Consider the following 22,662-nt stretch of genomic DNA (forward strand, 5'->3'; position numbering starts at 1 on the left):
TCTTGCGCGTCATCATATGTCTATCATATTATCTAGCATCCGTTGCTCGTTTCGAAACTTTGGAGGAGGAAAGGGGGTAAGATTGTATAGGGGTGGTTTCAAAAACGACATAGTTTTTTTTCCATATCCTATTAGTTGCGTTATTTCGCTTTTTCTGGAAGATGATTATGAATGGAAGATTGGTTGGATCGAAATTTTCTTTCCTTTTTTTTTTTTGGTTTTCTTTCTTGTTTTTTTATTCATCACGTTTTTCTTCCACGCTCTTTGTTAGATTTGTTAAATTATATGGAAACACGAGATTGAAATCTGTATGAGGAACGAATAGAGGGAGGAGGAATAAAAAAAATAAAAATAAAGAAAAAATCGTTGGAAATCCGGGACTGGTTCCAGCCACTTTCACCTCTGACGTGTTATCTGAAGGCAAGGTAGACTGGATGGATAACAAGAACGAGAAATTGTATTTGGGAAAAATGTATCGGTAAAAATTGTACCTGTTCTCGTCTGGTCTCGTTTCGAACCTTTCTATATAACTCTCGTTCCAAGTAATAAATAAAGCGAATTAAATTATAACGTTGCAGATGTTTATAACGTTGGCATATTCAACTTCGCTTCAGAGATGCCTCGTTATTATTATTCACGTTTCGAAGTTAAGCGAGGCAAGCTCGAGGATGAGAAATAGTAGTTTTTCGGTGAAGTTTAGAAATTTAATTTCGTGCGCGAACTTTATTCAAAATAAGTACGTCCTATAATTATAATATCATCTTGGCAGAGCGTTCTCTTTTCCTCTTCCGTCGCGTTCAATCAAGTGTAATACAAAAGGAACGGATAGAAAAGAGCGAACGATTACCCGTCGTTAATGTAGGTTTCTTCCTTTCCGATATCGTCACACAAAATTTCTCACAAAGATTCTCGAAATTTCTCGAAATATCTTTTTCATTCTTCATTATTCCAGAATAATATCGCAATATCAAATTTCTTACGGGAATCGAGATTGAAAACGTAATTATTTTCCTTGCGTCGAATCTTGAGCGCAAAATACCAATAATAGAAGCGTGCGTTTCTTGGCGATCGGTAAATCAACCCAATTATAACGAACTCCCTCGTTTCTTTCGTAATCTCTCGCGCACACCCTGCGCTTCCGAGAACGCCGTTGCGTTCTGCGTGGCGCTGGCTATTAAAGCATCGTCGCCCGCGTGTAAACAGGGAATCGTTTTCCACCGTTGGCCCGCAATTAATTCCGCCCCGATGTCTTAACAGCGGTGACAAAAATAATTGCCACGATACAATATCCTTCACTCAAGTGCGCGTTACGTTCTCGCGTTTAGTCGTCGTGATTATTATTTCGTTCTCTTATCCTCGTTTGCCTTTGTCGAGGCTCGATACGGTTTTCAACTGGAGAGAGGGAGAGAGAGGGAGGGAGGGAGGGAGGTGGTGAAACGTCGACTTTTAATCGTGGCCCCTCGACTACAATACACGATTTTCTTTTTTTTCTTTTCCTCCTTCCTTTTTATTGTTGTTACGTTATGTAAATATTTAATCCGCGAGAAAACAGGCTTTTCTCCCGATCGTTACGTTGAATGAAATGTTCGCTTGGCTGGAGATTGGAGTTGCGGGGACCTAAATTTTTTTTTTAGAAAATCTGGATGGGAGTATTCGAGGTAAGAAATTTTTCCATGGAATAGGGACTCGGATCTCAAAATATTCGAAACGATATTTAAAAATCGTGTTGCGACGAAACTTTGAATTACCTTATGAAATGTTGGCTTGGTTGAAGATTGAAATTTTTTAAAAAAATCTGAATGAAGTATTCGGAATAAAAGTAATTTTTCCATGGAATAGAGACACAGATCTCAAAATATTCGAAACGATCGATAATAGGATATTAAAAAATCGTGTGACGAAACTTTGAATCGTTACCTTATGAAATATTGGAGATTAAAATTTTTTAGAAAATCTGGATGGGAGTATTCGAGGTAAGAAATTTTTCCATGGAATACGGATCTCAAAATATTCGAAACGATATTTAAAAATCGTGTTGCGACGAAACTTTGAATAACCTTATGAAATATTCGCTTGGTTGGAGATTGAAATTTTTTAGAAAATTTGGGATTAGGAATATTCGAGGTATTTATCATATTTTTCCATGGAATAGAGACACTCAAAATATTCGATAATATTTAAAAATCGTGTTGTAAAACGAAACTTTGAGTCCTTGGGATGAAAGAATCGAAGGATGGAAAGCTTCGAGAAATTTAATCGAGATTACTGCCAATATATTCGATTTGTTGCGAAAATTCGATTTTCCTTCACGAGAATGAAGGTTTTAGAAGGTTGTTGAACTCGAAATGATTCAAAGTCGAACGATACCCTATTTCGGCGGGCACGAAGCGAACGACAAGTCGTTTACGATCCCTTGCACATGTGAGTTCAGAAACAGAAATCGTAAACCGGTGAGTAGTCACTCAGTAGGGACTATTGGAACGCTCCTCCACTTATTTGGAACGAAACTGGTGGTAACGATAATTCTATCTAGATCAACCGCCCTTTTTCTTATCCTGATATTTCTCGTAATGTCGAAGATTCGATTCCGAAAATATTCAAAAAAATTTTTCTTTCAATCGTGGAGATTGTCGTCGAAATTTCTGGATCAGTTCGAGAGGAATTTTTTTCCCCTTTCTAATGAGAACAAAGAAGAAGAAGATGTCTTTGTCGTCGGATCCACAAGCGTTCCTTCGTTCCTTCGGGGAGAAGAAGACGTTTGACTGCGCTCTCTGGCGTTGCTTTCGCTTAATTAAAACCAGCTGGCGGATAATCCCGCAATATCGCCTCCTAGATTCCTTTCTTTTTTTTTTTTCAGAGTCGATTGTTTCTCAACACATCTCTTCCCTCTTCTTCTTTCTATTCTCGAATCGGCCTTGAAATCATTCGTGACTCTATCGTTTCTCTGATCGACGTAATTGAACGATATTTCAATCGATATTTAGAGTTTGCAACCTGACTTTGTCTCTTTCTCTGAAGAGAAGAGGCGGTCTCGATTCACCTTTCTAAATGTCGCCCTGAAACGTGACCGAAACAGCTAACATTTCCACTATGCCACATCCTCTATTTCAACATTTCTCTCTGAATTATTCTTCTTCCTCTCGATCGAAATTGATCATAATAATACTTATCCCCGAAACGATATTTCAAAGTGTTTTACTTAACTTAAGATCTCTCTCGAAGAGTTAAGTACAAATCCTCCATCATCGCCCGAATCCCTCCGCTCGCGACGCTTTTATCCAGGGTTTTATCGCGGCTCCCTAAGGGACGAGGCGGCGCATGCACCACCTGCCACGGCTGGTAACGAGCAAGTGAAAAAGGAGCGCAAAGAGAGAGAGGAAGACAGAGAGATCCTCCTCTACGAGGTTGCCGCGAAAACCGGGCACACGAGGTTTGGCAATGGTCCAAAGCGGTAGTCGCTCGAGGGTCCGCGTCCCGCCGGTTGCTTGGATTTCTGCTGATTTCGGGGGAGGTGGTGGAAGGTGAAGGAGGAGGCGCCTGGGCGTCCCCAGGGGCAACAGGTACCCACACACACGCACGCGGTTTATCTCGAGGAGAGAAGATGTAAGCCCGGCCACGTGCTCGAGCTAAATATAACGCCCGCGTCCACTGTCTTCCTCCTAGGAACCCCTCCCCCATATTCGTCTCCGCGATGGATGGATGGATGGATGGATGGAATCTTCCAATCCTCTTTTCCGTATTAAATCTTAAATCGAATTGATTAATTAGACGTGGAGATATATTGTTTCCTTTCTTTTTCCAAATTTCATGATTTTATTGTGTGAATATCAGGTATAGGATTGCTTGGATAGAGTTGACTTGTTAATTCTTCTGGCGATTTAATTCGTCGTCATGCGAATTAAAATTTCGAAATTTAAATCTTTGGTTAAATGTTTCGATATCTGATTTCCTAAGTTGGAAAAATAAGCAGCGAATGACGCTTCATATGACGCGCCATGTCGCTTGAAGTTGTCTTCGAAAGAACGCTGTTTCAGGTGGCGCCACGAGCGGGAAGTGATTCGAGTTCAGAAGTCAGAAGTTACGATCGTAGAGGAGAGTGAATTTTTTAATTCCGTTTGATTCGAGATGATATTGTGAATCTTGATCGTTTTCGTATTATTTGGCGATTAATTTATTATTAATCCTGTATATATTAATCCTTTAGTGATTCTCAGCCAGCACTTGGATTCATGCGGCAATCGAAATAGATTTCTAACCTCTTTACGTATAATCTTATAAAGCGTGGAATAATGTATTGTGGTTAGATTCTTTTATCTGAAATTAGATCGCGGATCGAATTACATTTTCGGCGTTTGACGAGTCAGTGGGAATAGAAATATTATTTTCAAAGTTTTTGAGTTTTGCAATACAGTGGAATACGGTGAACGAGATTAATTCGAGCGTTATCGAAATTATCTCTATATTCGTTGAGAGATTGACGACAGAGAGAAGGAAAGACATAGTGTAAGAAAATGAAAGATGAGAATAATAGAGAGTGAATGTGAGAACACGATTATTGCGATTTTAAGGTTTGCTCTCGATGAAATAAGAAAGGTTGAAAGATTTAGCAAGAGGATGCATCTTGTTAATTACTTTATTATTAAAATATCACTCAAAACGAGGTTATAAATTTTAACATTCGAAGAATTTTCTTTCTTTACGCGTAAACGTACGTACAATATTAAAACACAAAAGTTTCGTATGTTCGAAAAAGGATTAATTATTATTGTATTTTATTTTATTTCCACGATAGATTTAAATATAGATATAATATAAACTTTAATATTCGACAATTTTTGTTTCTTTATACATAAGTAAAGATAGGTAAAATACAATTAAAACACAAAAGATTATTAATTCGCGCGTGAAATCATTTTAAGCCAAGAAATTCACCGAAAAAGAGTTAATTATTATTCCTTATATTTTTTTACGATAGATTTAAATATGTATAATTGTCGAGGGTAGCGTCGATTTCATCGATAAATTGATAACCGATGAAGAGGGAATTAGGCAAGTTTCTGTCGATGCAAAACTGCCTCGAATTACTCGATAATTAAACGGATTAGTTTTAGGTGTTGTGTTGTGGGTGTGGTTTCTAGGCGGTAGGAAAGTTGAGGAGAGTTGCGAAACATTTCAGGGATTTTAAACTTGGGTGGAGGAAGGCTCGTTACCAAACAAGGGGGGGGGGAGGATATATCGTTAATTGAAGCGTTTACGTAATCGTTATCGAGAGAAAAATCGGTCTTTCGAATCGTTTGAATATCGTCTCGACCCCTGGTTGTTTGATTAAAATTAGGCGTCCGTTTGGAAACCCTACCAGTTGATATCGCTGCGTATTGATTTCCTCTATATACCGGTCTATATATAACTGTTACAGCTCCTATATATCTCGATACTTTTGCCGAATAATCCAAACTTTCTTCTTACCCATCGATGGATTTCTTTCTCGAATTCCAAGAAATATATCTAGGATCTTTGGTTCCAACTTCTTCAAGGGCTCTTTAGGCTCCTCCTTCTCGCAAATAAATAGGAAAATGACTCACGATCGATCCGATTTATCGTTCGAGTATATTGAATTACTCGTCTGAATTTTTTTTTTTGAGTCGTCGTTGAGTCTCATCTCCATCGAATCTCGAAGATGAATCACAGATATATAGCGTTCATTGCCAAAGAAAGATCCACTCGTTCGAGTTTCGGTGAATCGTACGATTGAATTTCATCAATTCGAACCACGATCCAAAGATCTACTCTCCTTTTCAACTCTATTATTGGGAGTAAGAAAATTGGCAGGGTCGATTTTAGAAACGCGATGGTTAATTCATTTTTACTTTCCCTTTGATTCGATTCCAAAGATCGTCGATCCGATCTACAATCTGTAATCATCGATCAGAGGATAGGAAAAAATTATCTGAGTGAATCGCTCGTCCCAGTTTCCACGATCGTGATGAATCCGCGATGATTCATTGGCGAATCATTGTCATCCACGCCACGTCTATTTTTCATTTGGTATAAATTATACAGGACGAGTCTGTCGTTCCCTTTGTATTTCCCGATTTATCACCCCGATGGGTGTCGTTCTGAGACGATGCGACGGGCTTATAGGCTCGAAAGATGTTTCGCTGATACGAAAACTTTCGAATTCTCGCCGACAGCTTGATGTATTCTTCTATGCCCGGTTTTCTTCCATTTATCTCGCGCGTTCTCTATTTCTTTTTCTTATTTCGATGACCGATCGAGGTGACCCAGTCAGAATGACGAGAAATTCTCGGCCGAGGAGCGAACTTAATGGCTGGTCAATCGAAAAGTCGGAATTTCGGCCGGTGATACGTGTTTCCTTACTAAACATGCCGTTCGCTAAAATAAATTGAAACCGCTATCAAAGTGGATTAAGTGGCGAATTCCTGTACGACGAAATAGTCGAGAGTCAATATTCGTCTTCCGAACCCGTGAACTTTCCCCTACAAGACAAACGGCACGAATTAAAACCGAGACTGGAATCTAAATACCTTTCGAAATCCTTCTCTTCTTGAAACGGATCTCAATCTCTTTGACCGAGAACTCGGGCGAGACCTCTGGCGAGTTTACGTCGAAACACATACTTCTCCCCCATAAATATCCCGAACTTGAAAGACGACTTAATTTCTTTCCTTCTTTTATAATCAATTTTCCCTCGAAAAATTTCGAGCCAGATATTCAACGCCACCCGTAGACGCCACCGAGACGTTTTTCCAGCTCATCCACTCGAGAGCCTCCTATTATCAGCCACGCACTCGAGCCATCCTTCTCTTTCTTCTCCCACCACCGATCTCTCTCTCTCTTTCTACCCTGCTCGGAGGTATCGAGCCGCGATCATTGACCGTGCCGAGTTATCCACCGCGCCGGAATCCGCTTAGCCCGCTTTTCTCGCTTCTCCTCCCCACGCACTCCTCTCCCGCACTCCGTCACCATCTCCGTATTTTCGTGGCCGGCCGCCGTCTCGCGCTCTCGGAGCAAAAGCGGGGAGAAGCGGGGCAACGGTTGCAATTGGCAAGGGAGACAAATGTGGCGGGGCGGAAATTGGCCGTGGCACGTTAGAAGCTGGACAGAAGGGAGGATGGCTCGAGTATGTCCGCGCCAGCCGCGAGTTATTATTCGCATAACCTCCGACGGGCCAATCTCTTCCCTCTCCTATATATTCCTTTCGATACGGAGATGAGGGATAGAGAGATTCGAGTTCACCTTCCGATTTTTGTAAATTTTAAGGTATAATAAAATTCTCATAAATCGGGAATAATAATATTTTGAATAAAAAAAGTTTGCAAACGATTGCTCGTTGGATAGTCGTTAGATCCCGACTTATCTTACCTTCAACGTTCAAAGGAAAGTAAATATTTCTCACTAGCGAGAAAAAGTTTTGCGGTCGATCCTTATCTGACAATTAAAGAGGGGAGGTGGCTCGAGTATATTCGCGCCAGCCACGAGTTATTATTCGCATAACCTCCGACGGGCCAATCTCTTCCCTCTCCTATATATTCCTTTCGATACGGAGATGAGGGATAGAGAGATTCGAGTTCACCTTCCGATTTTTGTAAATTTTAAAGTATAATAAAATTCTCATAAATCGGGAATAATAATATTTTGAATAAAAAAAGTTTGCAAACGATTGCTCGTTGGATAGTCGTTAGATCCCGACTTATCTTACCTTCAACGTTCAAAGGAAAGTAAATATTTCTCACTAGCGAGAAAAAGTTTTGCGGTCGATCCTTATCTGGCAATTAAAGAGGGGAAGTGGGGAGGAGAGGTGTTATTATGACGAGCCTTCCACGAAATTCAGCCGCGCCGCGATGAGCAATGAAAAATAGTGGCCGTGGTGGACTGAAAATACATTGTGGCGAGCTAAAGGCGGATCGAGCGTGTGCGTTGCAAAAGCACACGCGGTTCGACGATGGTTGTGCCCCGTTACTGCAATGCAGAACATCGAATTTCCAACCCGCGGCCTGCTGCATAAACACGCTTTACACCGCGTTGTTACGCCGGCTCTGCTCTTCCGCATTCGAGCCGTTGCTGCCGCACTTGATTCGATCCCGTCACGTTTATGGGTTCCGGCGGAGAATGCGCCCCGCCATTTTCCCCCATTTCTCCCTTTTTAGATATTTTATATCTTCTTGCGAAATGCGCGAAATTTATCGTACGCCTGTTGAGTGAATATATATGTATATATATATGTATATACGTGAGGATGTATATAAGAATTAGTAGGATTTTTATATTTTTGGATATACATATATATATAAATATTTTATGAATTTATAATAATATAATAATCGATAGAATAGATTATCTTATTATTTTATTTTCTTTCTTTTTCTTTCTTCTTTGAAATTCTGAACGAATTTTGAGGATAAAGGACGTTGTCATTTCCTGGTTTTGTGAAATCCGGATTATTAGAAATCCTCTTTCAAAAATGGGAAGCTTGCGTGCATGCTTTTTGCGATGATTTTTAAATTACTTGTAAAGAAAGAAACTTTCTGTTATAAAAATTAGAAAAATGATTAATTTTTACAATTCTTTCATTCATTCGCCTCGCTGCATATACAAATATCTCAATGGGGACAATAAATTATAATCCAATAAAGAGAACGGATTCTAAACCATTTGCGTTCGTGCTATCGAAACGAATACAGGAGGAAAGGGATAAATGGGATAATATCGTCGCAGCCGAAATTCGACGATATTTATCTTCTTTCCATTTCCATTTGGTATGCGCATTGTTGCATCTGCTTTAACGACCCGGTTGTTATTTTTACGGTGGACAGCTTCTCCGATTCTTTCCACGTGTTCACGTTTGGAAACGTTATTATACGCGAGAGAAGAACTCTCTCTCTCTCTCTCTCTCTCTCTCGATTTCAATTAAAAAAAAAAACCCTGACCTCGAATCCAACTCGATTTAAATAATTGGAGAAGTAGAGAATTATCAATATTTGAAATAGAATAAGTTGAATAAAGACTCTTGGAGAACGATTCTGAACATTAATCTTCAATTATACCTCGAGTCGAGTATAAACAGAGGAACGATATAGCTCTGTTTACTTCGCTATTTAACTCTTTCTCTTTTTTTCTTTCGCAAAAAAAAAAAAAAAAAAAAAAAAAAAAAAGGAATTATTAACATCGACATGTTACGTTTGATAGGCACAAGTTCGGGGGGGAGGGGAGGAGGAATTTTTGGTGATACGGGGAATGAAAGAGATGGGAGGGACGGTCGGATGGACGTGATTTCTACGGTCGAGGGAGCGAGTAAGTTCGAATGGAGGTAGGTCGTGATACAGCAGACAGAATCTGGTTGCATCGCGTTATTTTTACGTTGAAAACTCCGGTGGAGATCCGCGCCGATGAACAACCGTCGCTTCGTGTAAGCAAAGCCCCCTCCTCCCCCTCCCCTCCGGGAAAACGAAGCGACGACACATCAAAGAGATGGTGATGAGTTCACCATCCCCCCCTCCTCCTCCCCTCTCTTTTTCCCCTCATCCTCGAAAATTTTCCCGATCATGAAACATCAACGATCGCAACCTTTTTATCGTCAAATTTCTATTACGGAGCGGAGGTATTAGAGAGAATGTTGTTTGTTCAGAAGAGGACGTATTGCACGTCTTGTGATCAAACGCAGATCGATTTGATGAAACGGACGGTTATGTACAGGTTTTGAAGGATCTTCGAAGAAAGGAATTTTATAATAAAATTTTCAAAATTCATTCCAATCATTGAAAGGTTACATTTTATAGCTTACATTTTATAACTTCAAGAATCGATTCTTCACGAAATAATATTTTAAACATATTTTATTAATTAATATATTAAACATATTTATAATTAATATAAAACATATATAACATTTAATATGTTTATAATATAAATATGTTTATAATATAAAACATATATAAACATTTTAATAATTAATATATTAAACATATTTTAAACATCTGAGAGACGATTGCGATTTCGAATTATCAATCGTTTATTAAATCAAAAAATATCGTACAAATGACAATATATAGTAACTTCAAGGATCGACAAAAACATTACTGGTTTCGAATTATCAATCGTTTATTAAATCAAAAAATATCGTACAAATCACAATATATAATAATTTCAAGGATCGAATTATCAATCGTTTACAGATCAATTAAATATATTACAAATCGGTAAATTGAAAAGAAAGGCGAAAGAAAGCGAATGCGAGGGGTATGATGAACGGTGTTGACGAGCAATTTCCTTCGTTTCCGTACGCGAGACACCTCCTGTTATTCTCCTCTCCGCAATAACCAAGATCTGGCGCACTCTCGCGAAAATCTCGGAATTCCGGATAATATATTTAACGGAAATTTACATCCCGCGAAGGATACAAATGATCGTCCCGTTGATTTATAATCGACTCCCTCCTGATCACCGTGTTATTTCACGAATATTCGAAGCGATAATTCAACCGAAAACGGACGGTTGGATGAAATAACTTCAGTCAACGTTTTTGACATTTTATCGCCGTTCCCAACACCGCGCGCAGCGATCATCGAGAGTAAGAAAACGCCGTACGTGGCGCTGTCATCGTTTCGTGTCTAAAGGCGGATTCTCCGCGTTAATTCGGCCCTTTCATCGCTCAATTTCAAACGCACGATGAAAAATTATAGACGAGTCAATCAATCGAGCTAATAATATTTTTCTACTCGAGAATATTTTGGATTGCGTGGAATATTAATTCTTATTGAAAGTTACTTGCAAATTATCCTGCCTTGATTTTATTAAGAGGAATTGTGTATAAAGATTCCTTTAAATTACATTGATCGAGTCGATAAGTAAGTGGGAAGTAAATTATCAAGAGATCATCGAATAAGATATTTGAAAAAAATCTCTAAAAACAATTTGCTCTCAAAGTATAATCTCGCATCGGCCGATTAACTTTTAAATAGGACTCGACACGAGAGGAGGAATCATGAATTCGAAGAAGATACTCTCGCACCGCCAATCGTATTAGAATTAATTATCGGACCCTCGTGGATTGCCGCCGTTTCGGTATAATTAGTTCTAGGTCTAAATCGGTTGTAATGATCACTGCCAATTATGCACCATGTGAATGGGCCGTTCGCCCTGCATTGTTCGACTCTCGATTCATTCATTCCTCCGCGCGTTCGTTCCTTTGCACGAGATTCCTCGGAGCCATTGCCAAACAGGAGGCGGCGTACATCTCTTCGCCTCTCTTGAGCTTTCGTAACTTTCCCTTCCCCGAGTCGGGGAAAGCGTGCACGTGATATTTCGCGTTTACGTAACGAAATGTGTATCGAAATGCGCGCGAATATGAATTTAATCGGAATATCATAATTTATCGATTTTTTTTCTTCTTCTTCTTCTTCCCTTGAATTATATTTGCCTTTCTCGATTTCTCGAGACGTGTTTCAGTAGCGCGTTTGCACGTGGTTGGATCAAGTTTTTGGAGGTGAAGAAAGTTCAGAGTTCATGAGAGAGAAAGAGAGAGGTGACGAATGGCGAATGCAATAATCGCGCGCGAGCATAATAAATCGACTTTAACTCGAGTAACCAGATTTCGTTAAGGGGATTATTGTTTTTTTTTTTTTTCCCTTTAAACCGCGACATTATCGTTTTCTTCTATAATTTTCTGCCGCATGAAGAAAATTCTTCGCATCAGTGTATTAAACCGATATGTTTTCGAGGGATTAAATTTTTCTTATATTTTATATATGGGATCTGTTTTCACAAAGAGATATATTTTTATGAGAGACCAAAGTGAATTTCTATATTTAATATCGTGATTCTTCAAGATCTCAAGAAGAGGGTTTAATACATCAAAGAATCATACTTTGCTACTTTATGTGTTGGAACGAAAAAATGAAAACCCGATTCGAGGGCCGACAGTGTTAAAAAATTCACGTCTCAATTTCTCTTCGTAATTCGTTCCCGGCTATAGTAAGACGAATCTCGATTTCAAACTTTGTCCTTTACTCTCTCAGAATTTATCCCTTATTATTATACGAAAATTACCAAGTAATGGTAAATTCACTTTTTCCTCCTGATTATTCCACTCGCTTTTTATATACCCGCGAGGGAGACTGATCGATCAATCGTCCATGGTATTAAATTCCAAAATTACATAAAACAAAGGATCGAGGAGGACAAGGATCGAGAGGAGGGAGAGAGAGAACGGTAATCCTGGACGTTACGTAAATCGTGTAGTCAAAATAACATAATAGGGGGGAGTAGCCATCGACTCGCGTTTCACGATTACCGATCACAGGCGGCCATTTTACATTTACTTTCGAGCCGTGTCATCATCCATTCAACGTTCGAAAGATCAGTGGACGAAATTATTTTTTCATATACATATATATATATTTTTATCATAATTTTTTATAAATATATAAAAAACATTAACATTAATTAATATGTGAAAAATATACAGTTATTGTAAATTACATCGAAACAATTATTCTTTATCAATTTGAAAATGAATTTTGTCCATTCTTTTAATAGAGAAGAATCGAGGATTATACATATATATGTTTTTATTATAATTTTTTATAAATATATAAAAAACATTAACATTAATTAATACGTGAAAAACATACAGTTATTGTAAATTACATCGAAACAATTTTTATTATTAATTATTAATTATTAATTATTATTTTTTATCAATTTGAAAATGAATTTTGTCCATCCTTTTAATAGAGAAGAATCGAGGATTTGCTTCTTCCTTAATGAAAAAGTCGAGTCGACAAAATTATTTATACAATATTTATACAATTACTTATAACAAAATTATTATATATATTTTTCTCCTTATTTTCAATTTATGCATATATATATATTTTTATTATAATTTTTTATAAATATATAAAAAACATTAACATTAATTAATATGTGAAAAATATATGGTTATCGTAAATTACATCGAAACAATTATTCTTTATCAATTTGAAAATGAATTTTGTCCATCCTTTAATAGAGAAGAATCGAGGATTTGCTTCTTCCTCAGTGAAGAAGTCGTGTCGACAAAATTATTTTTTCTCCTTATTTTTAATACATATATATATTTTTATTATAATTTTTTATAAATATATAAAAAACATTAACATTAATTAATATATGAAAAATATACGATTATCGTAAATTACATCGAAACAATTATTTTTTGAATGAATTTTGTCCATCCTTTAATAGAGAAGAATCGAGGATTTGCTTCTTCCTCGAGAAATCGAGTGAAGAAGCGGAGAAGAAGATTAATTTCGGATAATTCCAACGAGATATTTCGCGACACAATTTATCCGAAGATAATGGATCGTTTGCGCGACACGAGATATTCCGTGACTCGGTGTTATAGTTCGTATCACGGATGGGATATTTCAGCAACGCGAAATATTCCGCGTCACGTTATTGTTCGTGCGACGATACTCTTCGACGCGTTTATACCAGCCGACGAAAGAGATATTTTACGCAATCCTATTCGCAATATCATTCGTGCGAGATATATTCCTCGACGACGTTGAAGCAAGGATGGTGGAGCCAGCATCGACCTCCTCACCTTTCTTTTCATTTTCTTTGCCAATTTATCACTATATATATATATATATATACATCACTTTCACTGAAGCAAGGTAAAAAACTCGAGCATCAACGAGCCAAGATCTCATAAACTCTTCCTCGATTATTATAAGGATCCTCTTAAGGATAGAGAATTTCTTGTAATTGATCGATACCAGATACAGAGGTTGTTGTTGCCACGCTTTCTAGCACTCCTCTAATCTCCTCTCCTGACTCGAAACGCTTCTCCATCCGGATATTTTTAGCTACGTGTGCTGCTACCTTGCGCTCCGACCAGACGTTCGGTTTTTGCCGGGTTTCGGCCGGAAGCTGGGTCGAGGGTCGAGTTCCGGCCGAGCCATTGGCCGCGATAAGGTATCGGGGAAATGTTGTTTCCGGTGGGATCGTTTCCGTTATAGTTGGGAGCAACAAATTTTTTGGACGTTGCCTCGTCGAAAGTAAAAGTTTCAACTCGAACTTGTTTTTACTCCCCCTTTTTTGGTTGGAAAGAACTCTGCAACTTTGTAATAAATATTAAAGTAAGGAGCTCGTATAAGATGTAGGAAAAAAAATGAAATGGAATTTTTTCGAGGATTCTTTAATGAACGTCGTTAATTTTCTTTTTCTTCGAAGCATTTGGATTTTCTTTGTCGTTGTAATCTTGGAAAAAATTTCGAAAAAATCGTCGCTTATAATTTCAGGACGAAAAAATACATTTCTTTGTACATTTCTCTTCTTCTAATTTTTCTGCACATTGAATAAAATATTCCAAAATATTTCAAATGAGAGAATTCTGAGAAATTCCAACTTGTAAAATTATTCTTTTATAACTGACTGATCAGCATTAAACAGCGAAAAGATTCCTCTTCTCTCGAAGAATTCGCGCACAATTCATATTCGAGCCACAATTTACATTCTCGTCATAATTTCTCGTAATGCGATCTTAATAAACAAAGAATACACGTGTCACGATGCGATAAGAGGGAGCGTGTTTCGCGCACACCGCGAAAAATAATAAATTTTCGTAATCGTGGCGCGAAAGAAGAAGATGGCGGACGGATTATTTCGAGAATAAATGGCGAATAAATATCTCGCTGATGGTTCGAATCGTGCCGTTAATTTCGTTTTATCCTTGTTGCACCGAGGGCGCGAGAGTTCCGCGAATCAGAGTGCAAATATCGCGAGAACAAATAGCCAGTGGCGCGGTCTTTTGTCGGCTAAAGATACGTGCTTTATCCTTTCCTTTTCACCTTTGTGAAAAAAAAAAAAAAGAAGAAAAAAAAGCGCCCCTCTTTAATTGCACCGTTGCCAATTCTATCCATTTTGCCCGTTGTTGTCTCTCCTCGCCTTCGTGATCCCTCTTGCGGTTTCTCGATTCAGTTTCGCAAATCAAGAAATCCTCTTTCGCCCTCAATTCTCAACGAGCCGATCGATTCATCGACTCGGTCGAATTTTTAAACAATAAAGAATACTTTCGGATCATTTTCGGAACGCAATACTCAACGCTTTATTCGAACGATGGTTACGGATTATTTACGCCAATGAGAGGCACGTTTATCTTAGCGAAAAGTGGACCGTTTATTCGAAGCTTTGGAAACGTCGAAACTCGAGATCACATCAAAGTGATTCTTATTCGTTATCGTTATATATATATATCCTCGTGGCGATTTCACGTGCTCGTTACACCGTGTCGAGCGATGTTACGTGGCGCGTTGCGCAAAAAACTGGCTGCCAGTGACTGGAAATCTCGATTATAACGCGTGCGGATATCCTCCAAATCCGTGAATAATTAATCAATCGGAAAGATTTCGCCGCGCTCTGCCGCATCCCTTTGTCCTTGAAAATTATATCATCGGAGGCGACTTTCATTTTCGTGCCTGTTGCTCGCGAATTTTTATTCCGCCGGCCGTTGCTGGGATACGATAATTATTGGAGATTTTTATTTATTTTTAGGTGATCGTAATTGCGAACAACGGTTATAGCTAGGGATAATTGTTGTTTAAGCGTTTTAATGAGTGATTACTTTATTTTCTATGGTTGTTGCGATATTAGAATCATTGTTTTGTGTATAGTATATGTTTGAATGTTAATATTCGATTGAAAAAGTAAGTTAGTTAAAATTATCGAAATAACTATTAAATTTCATCGTAATCATTGATTAAAACTATTGTTTTATCATGATTGATTGTTACGTTTGATTTCGATTTTTGAAAATAGAATTAGATATAATTATATCCGCGATAAAAAATAATTCGAATGATAATAGAATTAACGGTAAAAATTAGAAAGCGAGAAGCGTATAAAAGAAATGCGAGAAAGAAATGGTGTGAGTGAATTAATGAAGGTGTCCTTGAACGACCGTGACCTTGTTCGACGTTCGAGTTCCTGGAATATCCTGAGATCCTGACAGCTGATTATATCACACAACTTTTTAAATATTCTAGACAGACTGCACATATGATTTTAACCCAGGTTAAAGTTGAACCATAAACTTGTCGACGAGAATTACACGACGTTATATACGACCAATAAGTCTCGTAACATTGCGCTAGGATAGTCGTTTGCTTCTCCGAATAATAATATATATATATATATATAAAAGAAGAAGAAAAAGAAGAAGAAGAAGAGAGAAAGAAAGAAACTTTTTTTACTTAGAGTATTATCTATATTTCCTCTAATAAATTGTTTTTCGTTTCTATGCTTTTTGTCGATCGTTCGTTTAAAGTTTTTTTACACATATTTAAGATAAGAAGCCCGGGCACATCGAAGCGATGGCTATTCATTGGACGGATGGGAACGAGGAGTGGTTTATCTGATCGTTGCGGTTAATTGGCTCGAAAATTTTTTTACATAATTAAAATTTCCTTACACGGTCGTTAACTTCCGTGAAACTTATCAACGATGCATTGCTTATTGCGCAATCCATCCACGTAATGGCCTCTATCATTCGGTAAAAGTGAAAATTTCGAAACGGGACCTTTTACTTTCGCCCGTATAATAACAACTTACTTACTTATTACTTATTTAAAGTTTATTGCACCGTGAGTTATGCGTGTAATAATTTTTATTTATAACTCTCGACTTCTGCAACGAATAATTAACGACTGGTTCGATTTGATCAGTTCGAAATCAACAATTTAGACACGAGTCGAGGATAATTTCTCATTTACAATTGTATTGTATCGTGATTTTGAAAGCAGAAAGAGAATTTCGCAATGAACGATCCAATCCTCCCCTCCGAGAATGCGATACGTATCATGTACAAAACATCGAGAAGAAGCCCCTCCATTTCGTGGGGCGGCGAAGAAATCCTATCAACCGAAAGAGACGGTGAAAATCTAATTTTTTCCCACGAATTCTCTCGAATTCGAACCTCGATATACGAAATATCAGCCCGTACAGTAATTTGATTTTTGAATTTTTGTTCAACTTTTTTTTTTCTTTTTTTTTTTTAAACTTGGTAACATAAAACAGAATACATTGGATAGTTTGCACAATATTTTAACAATAATAACTCTTGTCGATAATTAACTCGGCAGAGTTAATCTATAAAGTATATTGCATGTATTTTGAAATTTCGAAATTCTTAAAAAATTATTAAATTTAAATTAATAGAAAAATATCGTATATAATAAATGTTTTGTAATTTAAGTACAAATTTTTTTATATTTAATACATTGGACAATAGTTTGCACAATATTTTAACAATACACTCTTGCCAATAATTAATTTCGAAATTTTTAAATTAATATAAGAATATTCCATCAAAATTGAAAGGTCGATTTGGAAACTCATTTATGAAATTCTGCTAGTAAAAAGTAAATGTTTTAATAACTACAAATTTTAAATTATACCTCGCTTCATACAGCCTTATTCACGTATACGTATATATTTAGGATACACTGAGCCACGTGTGATACCCTAATCTCCGAAACACTCGAGACCAAAAACCGATCATCGATCAATCATCTCGATTACACCCTGTATCTCTCAATAACGAAAAAAATACCATCCAATATTTTTCCGTTTCTAACGTTTTTCCGTTTCACAACGAAGAAATTGATCACACGTGAAAATGTTGCAAACCTTGGTGTTTCGATGTTATGGCCGACGAAAATCGATTCGTCCCAAAACGTTACTTTACCCCCTCCCCTCCTTTTCTCTCGCTCCTCTCTTCCCTTCCGTGACTGAATGAACTTACTTACTCGTTGGAACGAGTGAAGAATCAGGCTTCGTTTCGAGAAGAATGAAAGTCGAATGCGTCTTTTTCTTTGAAATTTATTCCAAGTTTGACACAGATACAGAGCGAATTTGACAGGAGGGGGAGTTTGTGAAATATATTTCGACCGCGGCTGGGTCGCAAACGGCCGATCAGCAAGTGTAATGGCGGCCGCATTAATATTAATATTCGGCTTGTCCGTCTCTTCTCAACCGTTTGTTCATCAATATTTGTCTTAACGCACGGCACCCCGGGTGCACCTGCTGTTTACCAAGTCTTGCCTGTCATTTCTCTTCGGTTTTAATAACCGTTCAAGCCTCGTTTCGTTGTCATTTTGCGAAAAAAAAAAAACAAGAAAGAAAGAAAGAAAGAAAGAAGAAAAACTAACCAACGTTTTGAAAACGAGAATTATTTCGTTCCAAAATTTGGATTTGTTTTTGAACTCTGGATTGAAGCAAATTTTTCTTTTTTCATGGAAAATAATTTCGCAGGGAGAAACGAATCGTTGATTCTTTTACTGAGTGCAAGATTCCTTAGATTTGTGAAACGTAAGAAATTTTTATCTCTTGTTACGTTTAAAAATTCTCTTTTCTTTCAAATCAAATTTTTCGATACGAAAATATCATCGAAAAAGTTGCGTGCATATCTCGAGTATATAATACTTCGACAATGTATCGTAACGTCGCGAATATTGCGACGTTGTCGCGCTTTTTCATTGATGGCATTTTAACAGACGACCCCGTTCCTGCACACACGCGAAAGTTGTGTACCGCGAGTCGGTCTGCTCGGAGGGCATCCTCCCCCCCTTGTTAAATATGTTATTCGTTAAGGGACGGAATCGGGGCAACGGGTGGGATCTCGTTTGATAGTCTGTACGAGTATCGTAGAGGGTGAGAAGTTAGATACAGTTTATATCCCCAGGTGTGCGTCCAATTTTAGGGGTAGCGCCCGTCAGACGGTAATTATATTTAATGAGAACGTGAATAATTCCTGTTAAATCCTTGTCCAACCTCGCCTCTCGCGAGTCGAGTGAAATTGCCGTGTGTAATTCGGTCGATCGACCACGATTTCTCGATCGTCCGCCATATTTATTTTAAACGAATAATATAAATCGAATATAATTCTCGTATATTCTTCTCTCTTTTCTCTCGCGAGGAAATTATTAGAGTAGATGGAATTCGAAATAGATGAAAATTAAATTTCTGCGTCGGATTTTTTTTTTCGAATATCGTGTAAAAAAAAAAAAAATAGAATAAAATAAAATATTGAAAAAGGAGTTTTGGCCAGAGTTTGGGGATTATTTATTATCTTGTAAATATTTAAATATTTTATGTATAAATGATGTATTGAATATGGAATAGTAAATGGGATGTATATTAACGAGATGCGTTATTAATTTTTGTTATCTAAAATGTATTCGTGTTGTATGTTTTTTAATCCGTTTATTCGACTCGAGTAATGCGATTTTAATGATTTTGAATTAATTAATTAGATATTTCTAGAATTATTATTTTTATTTGGAGAAGGAGGATATTTTTAATTTTTTGTACCTTTTAAGAAATATTTTTTACTATTAAAAAGTTAAGGATAAGTGGATATTTCCAATTCAAATGTTTTAATTAATATATATATGTATTTTTATATATATTTTTTATAAAAATATAAATTAAAAACTTTTCCTATTTATATTTTCTATGTATATCCTTCGGAATGGAGAACGAACTTGTTATTGAAATCAATAATGCATCAGAATCCAGTATCAATATTTACAAACTTTTTCTTCCCGATCAATTTACATAAATAGATTCCATTCTCAACATTGTAATTTACTTAAAGTAGTATCTTTTTTATATCTTCACGCGAAGTTTTGCAAAAGAAAAAAGAAAGAAAACTCCATTAAACAACAAATAAATTATTACAAAAAACAAAAAGAAAAAAAAACCCTACAACTATAATTAAATAATACAATAATTAAATAATTAAATAATACTTCGTATATATTCGCATGTTCCATTTACAAAAAAAAAAAAAAAAAACGAAACAAAAATCTCTGTGTATCGCATCCCCCCCTCCCCCCTCTAAAAAAAGTGCCGGATTTTTAAACACCGGGACCGCATCGATTACGTTCGCTCAACCGCCAAGGGGTAGCGAAAGGGTTGAAAAGACGGAGAGACAATGGAAGGGTGGAAAAGGAAAAGTGGGGGGTGGTTGCAAAAAGTCAAAGGTATGAAACGGTAGTACGCCGGTATCGGTGGAGAATGGGGTGGGCAGGGGGTGTGGTGCGAGCGTCTGCCGGCCTAGAACCAGCTCGCGCGCCGAGTGGTGGGGGTAGCCGCCATGTGCTCGAGCGTCGACGCTCGATCGGTGATCAGTCGTTGCCGCGCGCTCACCGAGTGTACGTCGGTGTTTCACGCGCTACGTATCGAGGCCCCGCGTTCGTTCGCATCGTCTAATCGAATGAGCGTACGTACGTCGCGTTTGACGATCGGTAGAGGAGAAGAGGAGAGAAGCTCGATTTCTACTACGATGACGTTGGTGTACCTTAAAGATCGTTCATCCCGCGTGTGATCGAGAGGGAGCGAGAGAAAGAATTACGAGAGGGGAGAATTAAGAGAGAGAGAAAGAGAGAAAAAGGATCGGCGAATAAATAAATAAAGCGAAGGTATTAGCACGGAAGATGCCAAGGTGATCCTGTTTGCCGCCTCGACAAGCTACTCTTTGACATCTTGTTATCCGGAGGTTGTGTGGAGGTTGTTCTCCGCCCAGTAAATCGGTTAATCGGGATATAATAGGAATAATTGACGTGTGATAACGGAGCGTGGCGACCGCGTGAAAAGAAAGAAAAAGTGGTGGACCCTTTTCGTCATCCACGTTGCGTTTCACGCATACTGGCGCGTTGTTCTCGCCGTACGGTGGAATCGTTCACGATTGTGCCGCGATCATGCACCACACGGCGCCCTGGTATCTACCCTGGGGCCTGAAGCTGGTGCCACTGCCTATACCGCCTGGACACCCCGCTTCCGGCATCCCCAATCCCGGATTGCACCTGCTTGCACCTCTGCCGGGGATCTACGCCCCTGAACCGCGAAAGGTAAGAGAGATCTTCGCACGTAACTACACTTGTCTCACCTTTTGCTATATCGATCCGTCGGCGAATCGACTTCCCCGTGACTCTCTGCGTGACACCGGTTACGTTTCACTCGTTTAAATTTGTTTGTCGGGCTATTTTTCGCCTCTTTTAATAAATTAACCAACGTTACAAAATTAATTTATTAAGAAAGGTTGGGTTTTTTTTTACATTGTTAGATTAATATCTGTCGTCCTCAATTACATTAAACGAGCATAATCAGGATTATCTTATGCGCAATAATAATTTATCAACTAATGATATCGAGGAACAGTGGTTAATAACAACTCGTCTCGTCGTACAATTTACGAGTTAATACAAATAAAAATCTCGTTTATTTCAAATTCGTGATTCGTCGATAATGAAACAAATTTTCGTTAATAACGTCGTTATAATTGAATTGCGCAAGATGCCTCTAGGCCATTCGTATTCTACGACGTTACACAAAGTCCAAACCATAACAGGTTCTTGGAACTATTGCTTTTTATGACCGCCTATGAATTTCTCGCGACGACTAATTTCTCTCCCCTCGCCCCGTCCTCCTCGAAGGGATATTTTCGTTCGACGAACACGGATCAGGTGGCACGATGTTATTGTCTCGGCCTGAATGCCCGAGGGAGGGGAGGGTTAACGCGTTAAAACGGGAAAACAATTCTTGGAAAACGTTGTTGATATTAAGGTTTAGATAACGCGTGTACACATTAGTTTAAATGGAAACAACAATACCGGATAGAATAATATTGCTCTCTCTTTCTCTCTCTCTCTCTCTCTCTCTCTCTCTCTCTCTCTCTCTCTCTTTCTCTCTGGTCAGGTAGCTCGACAGCTGCCTATTATATCTAGTTGGCGTAAAAGTAATATTAATTGAACGAGAACGAAAAAAGTAAATCGATTTTGTTATTGTATCGATGTATTTGTAAAATGATTTGCAAGTTATTTAAATTTTGCGTAAATATCGTTTTTTTTTTCCTTTTTTAAATTTTATATATTCCCCCGTAATTATCGCTTTTTTAAACCCGAAAGATCGGAAAGAAAATATTTTTCGTATTCATAGAAGAGGTATTAAACCTCTCGTTTACCACCTTCGTTTTCCAAATTTATCGGGCACGATAATCAAACGTTGCGAATAATAACTTTCACTCTCGACTCTTCACCGTTATCCCATTAAACGAAAAATAACTCTTACGAGAGTAACGCGTTTCATCCTCAAACGTGTTTTTCGAAATATTCCAATATTCTCTCTCTCTCTCTCTCTCTCTCTCTCTCGATTTCGAAATTGTTCGAAATTGGAATAAAAAAAAAAAAAAAAAATAGGATATAATTTTTCCAGCAACCTATATAATAAACGTGGGATCATAAGAAGCGCATATCGGGAATATCCATAACCCTGGCCTTTCATTAGCTTTGTCCCCGGTTATTGTTCACGGCTTCCACGCCGTGAAAGAATCTTGTTTCAATGTAAATTTAATCTAAATGAAAGTTCGCATTGTCCCCGTGCCACGCTCCCGTGGTCTGATTAAAAAAATCCGTCGGCCGGTTTCTTCTCCCTCCCCTCCCCTCGCCCTCGCCCTCGTCCCGCTTATTGTGCCCATTTCGTTAGTATTAATTATAATCCCCGCGCGAGATTCTGTCGCGTTGTGCAAACGCACAGCACATTCGGCTCGTTAAGTAACCCGACGTTTCTTAAGGAGCGCGAGCTTCTTTCGTCTATTAT

At 38.0% G+C, this 22,662-nt stretch overlaps 1 protein-coding gene across 2 annotated transcripts in view; it reads left to right on the top strand.

Moving 5' to 3' along the window:
- Positions 1 to 22,662, top strand: part of LOC122717934 (RNA pseudouridylate synthase domain-containing protein 2) — a 173,625-nt gene that overhangs the window by 19,200 nt on the left and 131,763 nt on the right. The window contains exon 1 of one of the 2 annotated variants that reach the window (XM_043942477.1): positions 20,187 to 20,915. The exons of the other annotated variant lie outside the window; for it this stretch is intronic. Coding sequence (XP_043798412.1) covers positions 20,766 to 20,915 — 150 coding nt within the window. The 5' untranslated portion in view covers positions 20,187 to 20,765. Of the gene's footprint in view, positions 1 to 20,186; positions 20,916 to 22,662 lie in introns of those variants that run through there. 2 annotated transcript variants of the gene reach the window in all.

This window comes from Apis laboriosa, unplaced genomic scaffold (genome assembly GCF_014066325.1).
Source record: "Apis laboriosa isolate Shangri-la unplaced genomic scaffold, ASM1406632v1 scaffold5_cov152, whole genome shotgun sequence".
Classification (NCBI taxonomy): Eukaryota; Metazoa; Arthropoda; class Insecta; order Hymenoptera; family Apidae; genus Apis; species Apis laboriosa.